General features: G+C 37.1%; 1 protein-coding gene across 1 annotated transcript; it reads left to right on the plus strand.

Moving 5' to 3' along the window:
* Window positions 1-2,460: 2,460 nt before the first annotated feature.
* Window positions 2,461-13,200, plus strand: LOC113180823 (granzyme A-like). The gene is made up of 5 exons (XM_026385971.1): window positions 2,461-2,521; window positions 5,611-5,758; window positions 8,459-8,600; window positions 10,725-10,997; window positions 13,048-13,200. The coding sequence occupies exons 1-5, from the start codon at window positions 2,461-2,463 to the stop codon at window positions 13,198-13,200; spliced, it is 777 nt and encodes a 258-aa protein (XP_026241756.1).
* The last annotated feature ends 232 nt before the right edge of the window (window positions 13,201-13,432 follow it).

The raw sequence follows: 13,432 nt of genomic DNA on the forward strand, positions 1-13,432 counted from the left end.
AATCTAATTTCTAGCACCTGTGAATGTTAGTTCACATAACAAAAAGCAAGATTGTGGGTTGGAATTAATATTATAATCAATTCACTTCAAGGGTCTTTAATGCAATCTCAAGGACCCTTAAAAGTGGAAGCAATAGGCAAAAGAGTCCGTGTCAGGGTAATATGATGTGAGAAAGACTCCACTGGCCATTGCTGGCTTTGAAGGTGTGATGGGGTCATAAACCAAGGAACATGGGCCGTCTTTGAAAGATGGAAAAGGCCACGGCCTCCAGAAAGGATCTCTGCCTTGCCACACCTTGATTTGTGAGACCCAAATCAGACTTCTGACCTACAGACTGTAAAATAATAAATACACATTGTTGTAAGCCACCAACGAGTTTGTGGTCCTTGTTACAGAAGCCATAGGAAACTAACACACTTACCCAATCCTTTGTTAATCCATTTAGATTGTTTTCAACTTTCTTTCATTATGAAAAATAATGCAGTAGAATTTCTTATAGCTAAATTTTAATGTATGTTCCAATTTTTTTCAAGTCATAGACATGACTTGTTAGGTTACACAACCGGTGTAATTTTATATCATGCACAACCACAGAATGGGAAGTTATACTCCATGTATGTATGTTACATCAAAATACATTCTACTGTCATGTATAACTAAAAGAACAAATAAAAATGTTAAAAAGACCAAAAAACTTAATAGCCCTTTATATGCTACTCTCTTCCACCAAAAAGATAGTAGCAGTTTGAAATACAATCAACACACAAGAATTCCCAACCACAGAAAGTATTCTTTTTGTTTTTTAACCTTTAGAAATTTGTCAGAAAAATATAATACCTAAGAGTTTTAAATTACATTTTTACTGAGCAAGGTTTTCTCCAGAAAAATGATGCTTCCCACTGTGTTATAATGCAGCAAGCAGACTCTTGCCAGATATGGGCAAGGACTTCCAGCCTTCAGGAATGTAGGGTAAAGTGTTTATTGTTTATAAATCAACCAGTCTCCAGCATTCTATAAGCAGCACAAAACATGCTAAGACAACTTAAATTTTCAGCTCTGAAATAAGGTCTTATTTGAAAGTGAAAAAGTTTTCAAAGGAGAGCAATGTCCTTTTTGGAAATTTTTTATTGAAACATAATATTTGTACATCTTTGTGGTTTATAATAATATTATATGTGTATACAATGTGTAATAATCAAATCAGAGTAACGAGCACTTCCGTTCCTTCAAACATTAATTACTTTGTGTGTTAGGAATTTCATACTCTAAATTCTAGACAGTTTGAAATACATCATAGATTGTTTTAACCAGTTTTTACTCTACTTGGCTATAGAAAATCAGAATTAATTCATCCTGTGTTTTGGTGCCCCTAATTAACTTCCTTCTGTGCCCTCTCAGCCTATAGTAAACACTTTTCTACTCCATTCTATGAAATTCATTTTTGTTTCCACAAATGAAAACAAGGGGTATTTGTCTTTATGTATTTAGGTTACTTCATTTATCATAATGAATGACCTCCAATTCCATCCATGTTGCTCCAAATGACAGGATTCCATTGTTTTTATGGCTGAATAATATTCCATTTGTATTTATAGCACATTTTCTTTATCCATTTATCCACTGATGGGCAACTCGGTTGATCCATATTTTAGCTATGTGGCAGTGCTGCAGTAAACGTGAGTGCAAATATCCCTTTGGTAAAATATTGTCTTTGGATACATATCCAATGCTGGAGCATATGGTATTCTACTATTAGTTTTTTAAGAACTCTCCATACTGCTTTCCATAATGACTCTACTAATTTATATTTCTACCAACAATGTATAAGAGTTGTCCTCATCTTTGCCTCCCTTTGTTATTTCTTGTCTTTATAATGATTGTCATTCTGAAGTAAGATAAAATTTCACTGTAGATTTGTTTTGCATTTTCCTGGTGACTCATGATGTTGAACATGTTTTCATATGATTGCTAGCCATTTGTGTGTCTTCTTTTGACAAGCATCTCTTCAGATCCTTAGCCCATTTTTTTTTTTGGTCAGACCTTTATTTTATGTATTTATTGATATGTGGTGCTGAGAATCAAACCCAGTGCCTCACACATGCCAGGCAAGCACTCTACCACTAAGCCACAACCCCTTGGCCCATTTTTAATTGAATGGCTTCATTTGAAGAATAGTTTTCATTTTAATATTCTTAAGTTGACATGGTCTCATCACTTCACATTTGCCCTTTAAGGTCGGAGACATCTAAACCCAAAGGAAATGACCTTACTGTGAAACAAGTAAGTAACCATACCACAGATTAAGGTTGTGTTTTCCAGTAATAAAACACCAAAATCTTCAACACCACAGCAAAGAAGGAAAGAGAGAGAGAGAGAGAACCACATCCTGGGTGTTTATTATATATTATTAAAGTCTATACCTGAAACTGAATGCTCTCCATAGTGTGGATAACACAGGCAATGAAAATGCCTTCTCTTTTCTCTTTCCCTACTGCCATCTTTCTTCTTCTACTTCCTGGAGGTAAGACATATTTTCATATGATTTTTAGTTTCATTTGTGAGAAAGTGGGTATCTGATTGGTTTAATTTACATCCTATGAAAAGGAAAAATAAATAATAAATTCCAACCATTTTTAATGCAACCCTTTGTCTTCACTTAAAAATCACTTTGGCTTTTTACGAAAATGTATCCTATGTAACCATAGCAAAATATGAAAACATTAACTGTATCTGGTAGCTCTTATAAAGCCAGATCAGATCTACAGAGCAAAGTCTTTAAGTGAAAAATTGACAAAGCCATTAAATTAGATATGAATAGTTTACTTATTAACTGGACCTCTCAATCATACAAATATAATTAAATGTCATTGCTCTCAAATAAACCTTAAAACTTTTAATTTCAGGGTTTGTTTGTAGATATGTCCATTTCTAGTAGGGAAGCAGGGTCCATGAAGAAAAACATTGCTATAAAATTACCTACTATAATGTGTGTGTATGTGTGTGTGTGTGTGAATGCTTAATAAAACTCACAATTAAAATAGTAATATTCTAATTGATTTTCACATATTAACCCATTTAATCTTCTTAACTATTATTATCAGCCACATTTTACATATGAGGAACCAAGACCAGATTACTATGATATATATAGATATAGATATAGATATAGATATAGATATAGATATAGATATAGATATAGATATATATATATAGAGAGAGAGAGAGAGTGAGTTCAGTGATACCTTCAGAGCTGGGATTCCTATTGTGGGATCTATAAGTTCATTCAAAGCCTTACTGAGGCATTAAAAATTCTGAATCTTGACACTGAATGCAAATACTTACTTGAATATGTGTATTTTATTTTATCAGTTTCTCACAACTCTGTATTTAAAAAAGAGCCAATATTTTAAGAAGCAGTGATTAACAAGGGGAAAAAATGTGGATTTTGCACTATGCACCAGTGGGCTAGAACATCACTTTGCCATCACTAGCTGTGTGAACTTGGGATAGTTAATCTGTCTACTTCATCTTTTTTATATACATGGAAATAATAATACCCACTTTCTATTGTAGTATTATATCGAGTGTCTAACACTAACAACGGGTGTCTGGTATATTTTAAATGTCTTCATTACTGTTACCATAGTTGCTGATTTTTTTCTTTGTTTTTAATATAACTTACTAAACTAACATTCCAAATAATAACCTTTTATGGAATATTGTGAGATTTTTTAAGGCTAATAACACAGTGTTCAGCCTGAGATTGAGATAATCCTGTCCTTAGAAGTGACAACCTTGAAGGGTAGGGAGTCGGGAGAAGGGGGGTCCTTCCCACTCTGTCCTGACTATGTGTTACTGGGTCTTTAATCTTTTGGTTTCTTGATCTTTAAGAAATTTCTGAAGGGCTGAGGATATAGCTCAGTTGGTAGAGTTCTTGCCTAACACACACAAGGCACAGGGTTCAATCCCCAGCCCCACAAAAAAAAAGAAATTGCTGGACCAGCCGGGCATGGTAGCACATGGCTGTAATCCCAGCATTAGGGAGTGAGGCAGGAGAATCATAAATTCAAAGTCAGCCTCAGCAATTTAGCAAGTCCCTAAGCAACTTAGCAGACCCTGTCTCAAAATAAAACATAAAAAGGGCTGGGGATGGGTTCAGTCATTGGTACCAAAAAATGAAAAAGAAAGAAATTGCTGGACAATTCCTACCTGTATTTTAAGTGGTGATAAATACAGGAAATAAATATTATGTTAAAAATGTTTTAAATTATTAAGGAACAATTTAAGTTGGAGCTTAAAAATAAAAATCACTTCGCTAACAGTTAAAATGTTAAGGACTAGCTCTAAGACACATGACAAATCTGTCCCTCAAAAGCATTTAAACATGATGAATTGTTAAATTTAGTCTAATGTTACTTGTAGATGATCTGCTTCACTCTCATAATGCCTGACCATGATGACTTTTAATTATATCACACCTAACTTGAAATCTCCTCTAGCTCCACCTACTAAGGATATTATACCACTTTCCAATCTCCTTCAAGGAAAAAACATTCCTCACAGAGACCTCACCACCTTCCTGACAAAGGCATTTTTTGAGCCCTGCAGCTCCTCCTGTGACCCTCTCCAGGCACTTTCGAGCATTGTCATTCTTTATGTATTTATCCACAGCTTTGTTCTTTGCATGTTTCTACTACTAAAGCTTGTCAATGTCAAGAATGATGTTTCATTCATCTTTGCACCATTTTAACAGTAGTTACTCAAAAATTATTGTGGAATAATTGCATGGAAAAAAAGGGAGTGTGAAGATTGCTTAGAAAAGAGATCCTAGAATGATTCCAAATGATTCAAAATGCAGGTTCCAGCCGGGCATGGTGGCACAAACCTGTAATCCCAGCAGCTGAGGCAGAAGAATCCCAAGTTCAAAGCCAGCCTCAGCAATTTAACCAGGCTCTAAGCAACTTAGCAAGACCTGATCTCAAAACTTAAAAAAAAAAAAAAAAAAAGAAAAGAAAAGGGCTGGGGATGTTGCTCAGTGGTTAAGCACATCTGGGTTCAATCCCTGGTACCAAGAGTGAAAAAAAAGAAAAGAAAAGGAGAAAAAAAAAATGAAATGCAGGTTCTCTGGTACTAAACTAAACTCTCTGGAGATGGGTCTAGAAAATCCACATTTTAAGAAGTACTCAATTATGATTACACTAAAGTTTGAGAAACATAACAGAAAAAGGAGCATTTCTATACATTTATCTTTTTTACCCTAACATGACACAGAGAGAGAAATCAATTTGAACATGTGGCAGTAAAAAAAAAAAAAAAAAAAGCTTTAGGCCTAAAGTAATAGGAATGTATGCTTATGATAAAATTAACACAAAAAACAAGTACTACATTTAATTTAAAAACACTGTTGCACATGAAGTGCTGCAGGGGATGCAATCACAGAGGAGAGTGCTAGAGAAGAAAGTACCCCCCACCACCACCTGGATTGCTTGGTCCTCTCTTCATCAAAGTACATGGCTATGAACTCCCACTGAATCTATTCACTATAGACAAGTTTTCTCAAGACAAGGATGACTGTGCAAGGTAAGATTTCACTCTGGATCACTCTTTTAGTTTTTCTAGAATCCTGCGAAGGAATTATAGGAGGAAAAGAAGTATCACCTCATGCAAGACGTTACATGGCTCTTATCAAAGGGCTGGAAATCTGTGCAGGGGCTTTGATCAAAGACAACTGGGTGCTGACAGCTGCTCACTGTGATCTGTAAGTAATCTCAGTCCCTCTCATTCTCAAGGTTGATGCAGGGAAGTGGAAATGGCTATCAAGTCCAAAACCAAAATTTAAGAGGGAGAAGAAAGCAGGCAAGCACATTCAGTGTTATGTCTTATTATAACATTTACCTCTGAGCAAAAGACAGAATCTGAAGAGTAAGAATGAAATGCCTGACCATTTTCTCATATTATTTGTTATTTTTAAATTATAAATAACAGCATTATTGAATATTTTTAATAGGAAAGTTTAAAAGTAATAACACTTGATCTCATCAACCCCACACAATCACCATCAGTATTTTGGTATATTTTGTCCCAGACTTTTTTCATAAGCATAATTTACAAGGTTGAACAAATTAAATGTCACCTATGATTGGCCGGTCCATATGAAATTACTGCTATTTGTTCAACTTTTAAAAAATAGCAATTTCCTATGGCTTAGACAAATAGTTTTCCTAGTCATAATTTGAAAGGCAGAATAGTATTTATCGTGTAGATATACTGCTGTTTTCTTAATCAGTACCTGTTATTGGTAACAATACCTGTCACTTCTCTTTTCTCTCTTATACAAATTGCATGAACAAAACAGATAATTAAAAATGAGCTTCTTACAAAGGAGATTCAAATAGATTTACATTATATTGTGTAAAATAAGAATTTGTCAGGGATGAATATCAGCTTAATTTACAGGAGGTGAGGGAGGGATTAGCTACTGATACACTTAAATAATAGGCCTATTTGATGAAAAGATTTGCCCCCCTCTTCTGTAATAGCTATTATTAATTTCATAAACTAGATTTATGGCTAGCTCTAGTTTTGCTTGCTTCTCTATGTGGTGTGTGTGTGTATGTGTGTGTGTGTGTGTGTGTGTGTGTGTGTGTGTGTGTGTGTCCTATGCATGCATGTATTTATAAAAACCTGGCTTTAAATTTTAACTATAAAACCACTGTTCTGGGCCATGTTTGTAGCGCTAAATGGTAGCATACTTGCCTAGCATATGTGAGGCACTGGGTTTGATCCTTAGCACCCCATAAAAATAAATAATAAAAAAATAAAGGTATTGTGTCCATCTTCAACTAAAAACAAATTTTAAAAAATCCAAACCAAGATTCCTTTCTTCATTCCAGCCTCTAAAAAGCATGACTCAGGTCAACCTTTCTTATCTTTAAAGACTTCAGCAAGGCAAACTATTTCCCTAAAGCCCAGAAAAGTAAACCACGTACTTCTGCTTTAGTTCTTGAGTTTATTCATTTCCATTAGGTGTCAACAACCTAGAAGCCAATGGGGGAAGGTTTTATTCCACAAATCTAAAGCAGATGAAGAAACTGTCAGCTGCTCCTTCAGCCTCCAAATGGCAGAGCCCACCTCCCTCTCGTGGGGACCTCCAGCACTGTCTACCCCAGTGGAAGCCCCCACTCCAAGTTGGAGCCCAGCAACCTCTCCAGGTCTCTCCAGCCAGTGCTCTTGCCTCTGCCAGAAGGTCTGGGCCTCCATTCCTGTTGTCTCCCTTGAAAAAAAAAAATGCTCACCATCTCTAGCAATCAGAGAAATGCAAATTAAAACCACTCTAAGATACCATCTCATTCCAGTAAGAATGGCAGCCATTATGAAGTCAAACAATAACAAGTGCTGGTGAGGATGTGGGGAAAGGGTACATTTGTACATTGCTGGTGGGACTGAAAATTCGTTCAGCCAATTTGGAAAGCAGTATGGAGATTCCTTGGAAAGCTGGGAATGGAACCACCATTTGACCCAGCTATTCCTCTTCTCAGACTATACCCAAAAGACCTAAAAAGAGCATACAATAGGGACACAGCTACATCAATGTTCATAGCAGCAAAATTCACAATAGCTAGACTGTGGAACCAACCCAGATGCCCTTCAATAGATGAATGTATAAAAAAAATGTGGCATTTATACACAATGGAATATTACTCAGCACTAAAAAACAACAAAATCATGGCATTTGCAGAGAAATGGATGGCATTAGAGCAGATTATGCTAAGTGAAGCTAGCCAATCCCTAAAAAACAAATGTAGAATGTCTTCTTTGATATAAGAGGGGCGACTCAAAACAGAGCAGGGAGGAAGAGCATGAGAAGAAGATTACCATTAAATAGGGACGAGAGGTGCGTGGGAATGGGAGAGAGAAGGGAAATTGCACAGAAGATGGTAGGAGACCCTCATTGTTATGCAAAATTACATATAAGATGGTGTGAGGGGGAAGAAAAAAGAGAGAAATGTGTCACAGTAGATTGGGTAGAAAGAGGGGAGGGGAGGGAAGGGAGGATAGGAAAGGCAGCACAGTACAATAGACACTAGTATGGCCCTATGTATAAACGTGGCTGTATAACCAATGTGATCCTGTAATCTGTACACGTGGAAAAAAAAAGATTAAGATTACATACCCCATTTGAATCAAATGTATGATATGTCAAGATCATTGTAATGTTTTGAGCAACTAATAAAAAATTTAAAAAAAAAAAAGAAAAGATGCAGTGAGGTTGAAGCAATGTCCACCAATACACATCTTGAGATTTGAAGTAGAGGCACTAAAACACCCAAGTCTTGCTGTGCTTATTTATAAATAGGGAGACATTTAAAAACACTGATCAAACTTGAAGAAACTAAGTCCACAATTTAACTTTATCCATTGTCATGCATAAGTTATATGCTGTTGTTCTTCTTTTTAGGAAGGAAAATCCTCAAATTATTCTTGGGGCCCACTCTACATCCCCTAAAGAGAAACTTGACCAAGTATTTTCTATTCAAAAGGCAATTCCCTATCCATGCTATGATCCACAGACATTTGAAGGGGATCTTCAACTCCTCCAGGTAAATATGTTTGCAGTTTTGTTCAGTTGTGTTTTTTTTTTCCATTAACTATTTTGAAAGAGTGGAAAGGTGGAAAGATCAGTGTAACCTGAAATTAATTTCTATACCCTTGACCTCACAAGGTTAGCTAACACCACGAGTATGAGGTTAAACAGCAAGGCCAGCACTATTGCAACAAGTGTTCCTTCCCCCTGTTGTGGTAGGACCTGGCCATCTAAAGAGTTGATGCTCATTAATCAAAAAGCACCAGGAGTTAGCATCTGATATCAGAGAAAACATTATGCCTTTGGTTTTTGGCTTATTTCACTTATTGGCTTATTTCACTTAGAAGCTAACTCACAATAAGGAGATGGTAGAGAAGAACAAAAATAATTTGGATTAGACAAAGAGGAATGAAGGGAAGGGAGGAGGAATAGGAATAGGAGAGATAGTAGAATGAATCAGACATTACTATCCTATGTTTGATTGTATAACCCATGTAATTAAACATCATTCTACAATCAGAAAAATGAAAATTAATACTCTCTATATATATAAGATGTCAAAAACATTTTACTATAATATAACTAATAAGAACAAACAAAAGAAAAAAATTTTTTAAAAGCACCAGGAACCCACCCAGAGTCAAACGGATTTGACTGATGCTAGTGAGGGTACAATCCACGCAGAAACAACTAGGGTGGGCACTCAGAGGATGTAATAAAGGGCTTATTTTAGGATTTGAGCTTGTGTCCAGCAACTTAGGGGAAGTTTCAAGGAAGTAGCAGTGTGCTGTGAATTGCAGGGTGTCAGCAAGAGGGACAATTCTATGATTATGCATCTCAATAAATCTTATCCAAGAGGCAGAAAGAACAGGAAAAAAAAAAAAAGGTAACGTTGTAATTGGTAAAGATGCAACAGTCATGGATTTCATCCAAGAGAGGAGCATTTGTCATTTTTATAATATGAACAATGATGTCACTTCTGGAGGGGGCTGTCTTTTTTCTTTTTTTTTTTTTTTGATTAAACAAAGGGGAATGAAGGGAAGGGGGCAGGGAATAGGAATAGGAGAGATAGTAGAATGAATGGGACATTACTTTCCTATGTGCATATTTGACTATATGACCAATGTAATTCTACATCATTCTACAATCAGAAAAATATTGACAGTAGCTGCCTTTTTTTCCCTCCTATTTCATTAGGGTCACCTTGTTTGATAGTGACAATCTGTATTTATGAGCAACCGGAAAAGCAGAGACCCAGTTCTGAGTGCTTAGCTGTTAGTGGCAACCTGCTTTTTTCTTTTTCAGAAGATAAATAGTAATCAGAACTTCCCCTGAAGGCACTCAATACTAGAGGGAAAGACAGACAGATCACCAGCTCTGATCTTAAGGCACTGATGGCATTTTGCTCATCAGTGACAAAGATAAAGAAGAGGGCTCTATGGGGGTACATGGGGAGAGCAGGGGGTCAGAGAAAGTTTCCTAGGCAGCCAGGAAAAAAGTGGGGAGGGCCCCCAAGAAGGAAGAACAGCATTATAAGAGGGGTCGCTTGGAGGAAGAGGAGAGAAAAGGGAGTTATGAATTTTGAGAAAAGGAAGTTAGCAGAATATAGACAACAAAGCCAGGCCTTGCAAACCTTGTTAAGAGTCTGAAAGGTATGGGGAAGGAAATGGGAAGGTGTTTTAAGCAGGGTAGCAACATTGTCAGACTTGTTAGAATAATCATTCTGGCTGCTGTGCAGAAATTGGAATAGGAAGACAGCTCTGGAAGATGGAGCATGAGCAGAAGGATTTCCTGGGCCTTCGTGCACCCTCATCATCAGAAGCACAGAGGGCCCTGGGACTCATGCACCTCTGACAAAACCTCCACGTTCCTTGCCCCCAATACTGACAACCTAGCCCTCCTCAGTATCCACCTGGAGACCATCAGGCCTGGCTTCACCCTCAGGCCTCTGCTCCTCCTCCATGCCCCCAGACACTACTCCCTCTTGGGTAGCAAAGGTAGCTCCCCTCCTGCCCCACCTGGCCTCAGTCCCTTCTGCACTTTTACCCAAAATATTTAATACCCTCAGTTAGAGTTTAGGCTGTGTTGTTCCTCTGCCTCCCTCACTGGAGCATAAACAACTCCATCTCCTGTCTTCTAGCTGAAAGGTAAAGCAACTATGAGCAAAGCTGTGGGAATACTTCAGCTACCCAAAAGAGGAGAAGATGTCAAACCCCACACCAAGTGTCATGTGGCAGGATGGGGAAGCACCAAAAAAGACTCTTGCAAAGTTTCACATGTCTTGAGAGAAGTCAATGTCACTGTGATAGACCGGAAAATATGCAATGATGCAGAGCACTATAATTTCAAGCCAATTATTGAGAACAGTATGATCTGTGCCGGTGGTAGCAAAGGTGAAGATGATTCATGTGAAGTAAGTAAATTAAAAATTTTAACCAGGAAATAAAAGGGTAAAAGAGTACCTAAGAAGAACGAGGCAGAAGTTGTTATTATCTTTCATGTACAAGGCCTGAGGACTACAGCTTGACACTGGTATGGTATCGTGCTGCCTGGTGCCTTGTGAAACCCTCTGCTGGAGGGTGTTCCCAGCTTACTAAGGATCACTTTCTGTATATGGTTTTAATCATGATGGGTGACAGTTTTGCTGCTAGAGAATAGTTAGTTCCGGAGTAAGAACAAAGAACTGTACCAAATTCAACAACACTTTGATATGCCACTTAATTCTCACATAACACCATGAGATAGGCACTATTATCATCTGTTTTAAGATGAAGAAAAAGGTGTAGAAAGTTACTTAATTTCCTAATCCTGATTAGATTACAGTCTTTTTCTCAAAGATAACTTATTTTATTTATTGTAGATTTGCTCTCTTAAGTAAATTGGCTGGAATGAATGATTATATTGTCACAAAAATAGCACTCCTTTGTCACTCAGATATATCCAAAGAGTTTCCCCTAAACTTTTTATTCACTCCAGGCTTTATTTCAATATGTTTTTTAAAAAGTAAAGATTGATTACTATGTTGTATTAAAAATGAAAGTTTTGGGGACTGGGGATGTGGCTCAAGCGGTAGCACGCGAACCTGGCATGCGCGGAGCACTGGGTTTGATCCTCAACACCACATATAAGTAAAATAAAGATGTTTGTCCCCCAAAAACTAAAAAATAAATATTAAAAAATTCTCTCTCTCTCTCTCTCTCTCTCTCTCTCTCTCTCTCTCTCTTTAAAAAAAAAGTTTTTTGGGAAAGAAAAAAAAAGTTACTTGATTTCCCCAAGTTAAATAACTCAGCTATCAGAGGTTGCACCTGGATTTAACCAAGGTTGTCTGTCTCCTGACACCTGCACTGTTCTGCCTCTTACTGTGCCAAGAACAGACTTGACCAAGGTTTCAACCTATTTAGAACTCACTAAGCACAGGTGCTTGTCAGGTCAGAGAGAATATATAAATAGGAGCTGATGATCTCTGGGCCAGGTGGAGGATCGCTAAAAACTGTCTGAAATATCACAGATACTCTCTGTCTGAACTGGCTTAGCTAGTGCCCTCCTCAGAACAGGGAGTAGTTGAGGTCCCAACTCAAGTCTTCTAGTAGCCCCAACCTTCAGTTTCTCCCCCAGACATCTATTGACCAAGAAAAAAGGACATGCATCAACTGAAAGAAACAATTTTTTTCATCACTAAAGGATTTCTTTGTTTTTCTTGGTTCTTTTTTTATTTTTTTACAGATTTTTAGTTGTAGATGGACAGAATACTATTTCATTTCATTTCATTTCATTTCATTTTAATGTGGTCCGGGGAATCTGACCCAGCGTCTCATGCATGCTAGGCAAGCACTCTACCACTGAGCCACAACCCTAGCCCTCTTTCTTGGTTTTATTGATGAAGATGAGTTTGCACATCTCCAGAATTGCCTTCTTCAAAAGGAAAAATGATTGGGTAAAATAAGCATAGTTATGTTAACTGGTGCTAAGTACAGGCAAGTAATACGAAATTTAAAATTAGGTTTAATCTAGATAGACAATAGGGGTGGGAGGGAAAGGGAGAGAGAAGGGGAATATCAAGGATGGTGAAAGGAAACCCTCATCATTATACAAAATACATGTATGAAGATGTGAATTTGGTGTCAACATACCTTATATACAATCAGAGATATGATAAATTGTGGTATAAAGCTGTATTAAGAATTATAATGCAAAAAAACAATGAGAGCTCATGTATAATGGCATAATTTGTCGTGAACATACTTTACATGCAGAGTTAAAATTGTGCTATGAATGGATAATTATGAATGTAATACATTCCACTACTGTCATGTATGTAAGAAATAAATAAAAAAATAAAATAAAATTATGCTTAAATAGGAAAGAGAAATAGAAGACATAGGTGAAATGTGAATGAACAAATAAAATGGCAAACAAATATATCAGGAAAGCACTCTTATTTAATACATGACTTTCTATTCTAGGGGGATTCTGGAAGTCCTCTGATATGCAATAACATTTTCATTGGTGTCACTTCCTTTGGAAAATGTGGTAACTCCAAGAAACCTGGTGTCTACATTCTCCTTACAAACAAATATCTCAACTGGATAAAGAAAACCATTGCAGGAGCCATATGACATGGCTTCTTCAAAACAGACATCTGAGGTGACTTCCAGGAGACTCCAAGAAAAGGGGGCTTAACCTTGACCTGTCCTAAGAAGCACCTCAGAGAGCCTCCCAACTTTGTGCGTGAATTATAATCTGTCTGAAGAGCCATCAGTCAAAGAAGTGGCTTCCTGCCGTCACTCCAGCATGCTTTGCTGAGATTGCATCTTCTTCACACTTATTCTCTTTCCATAGCAAGAGACA

The sequence above is a fragment of the Urocitellus parryii genome, chromosome 1, assembly GCF_045843805.1.
Source record: "Urocitellus parryii isolate mUroPar1 chromosome 1, mUroPar1.hap1, whole genome shotgun sequence".
Lineage (NCBI taxonomy): Eukaryota > Metazoa > Chordata > Mammalia > Rodentia > Sciuridae > Urocitellus > Urocitellus parryii.

Coding starts and splice junctions, on each gene's coding strand:
- LOC113180823 (XM_026385971.1), top strand. CDS start 2,461: ATGAAAATGCCTTCTCTTTTCTCTTTCCCTACTGCCATCTTTCTTCTT. Junction 2,522..5,610: donor TCTTCTTCTACTTCCTGGAG/GTAAGACATATT, acceptor TCACTCTTTTAG/TTTTTCTAGAATCCTGCGAA. Junction 8,601..10,724: donor GGGATCTTCAACTCCTCCAG/GTAAATATGTTT, acceptor CCTGTCTTCTAG/CTGAAAGGTAAAGCAACTAT.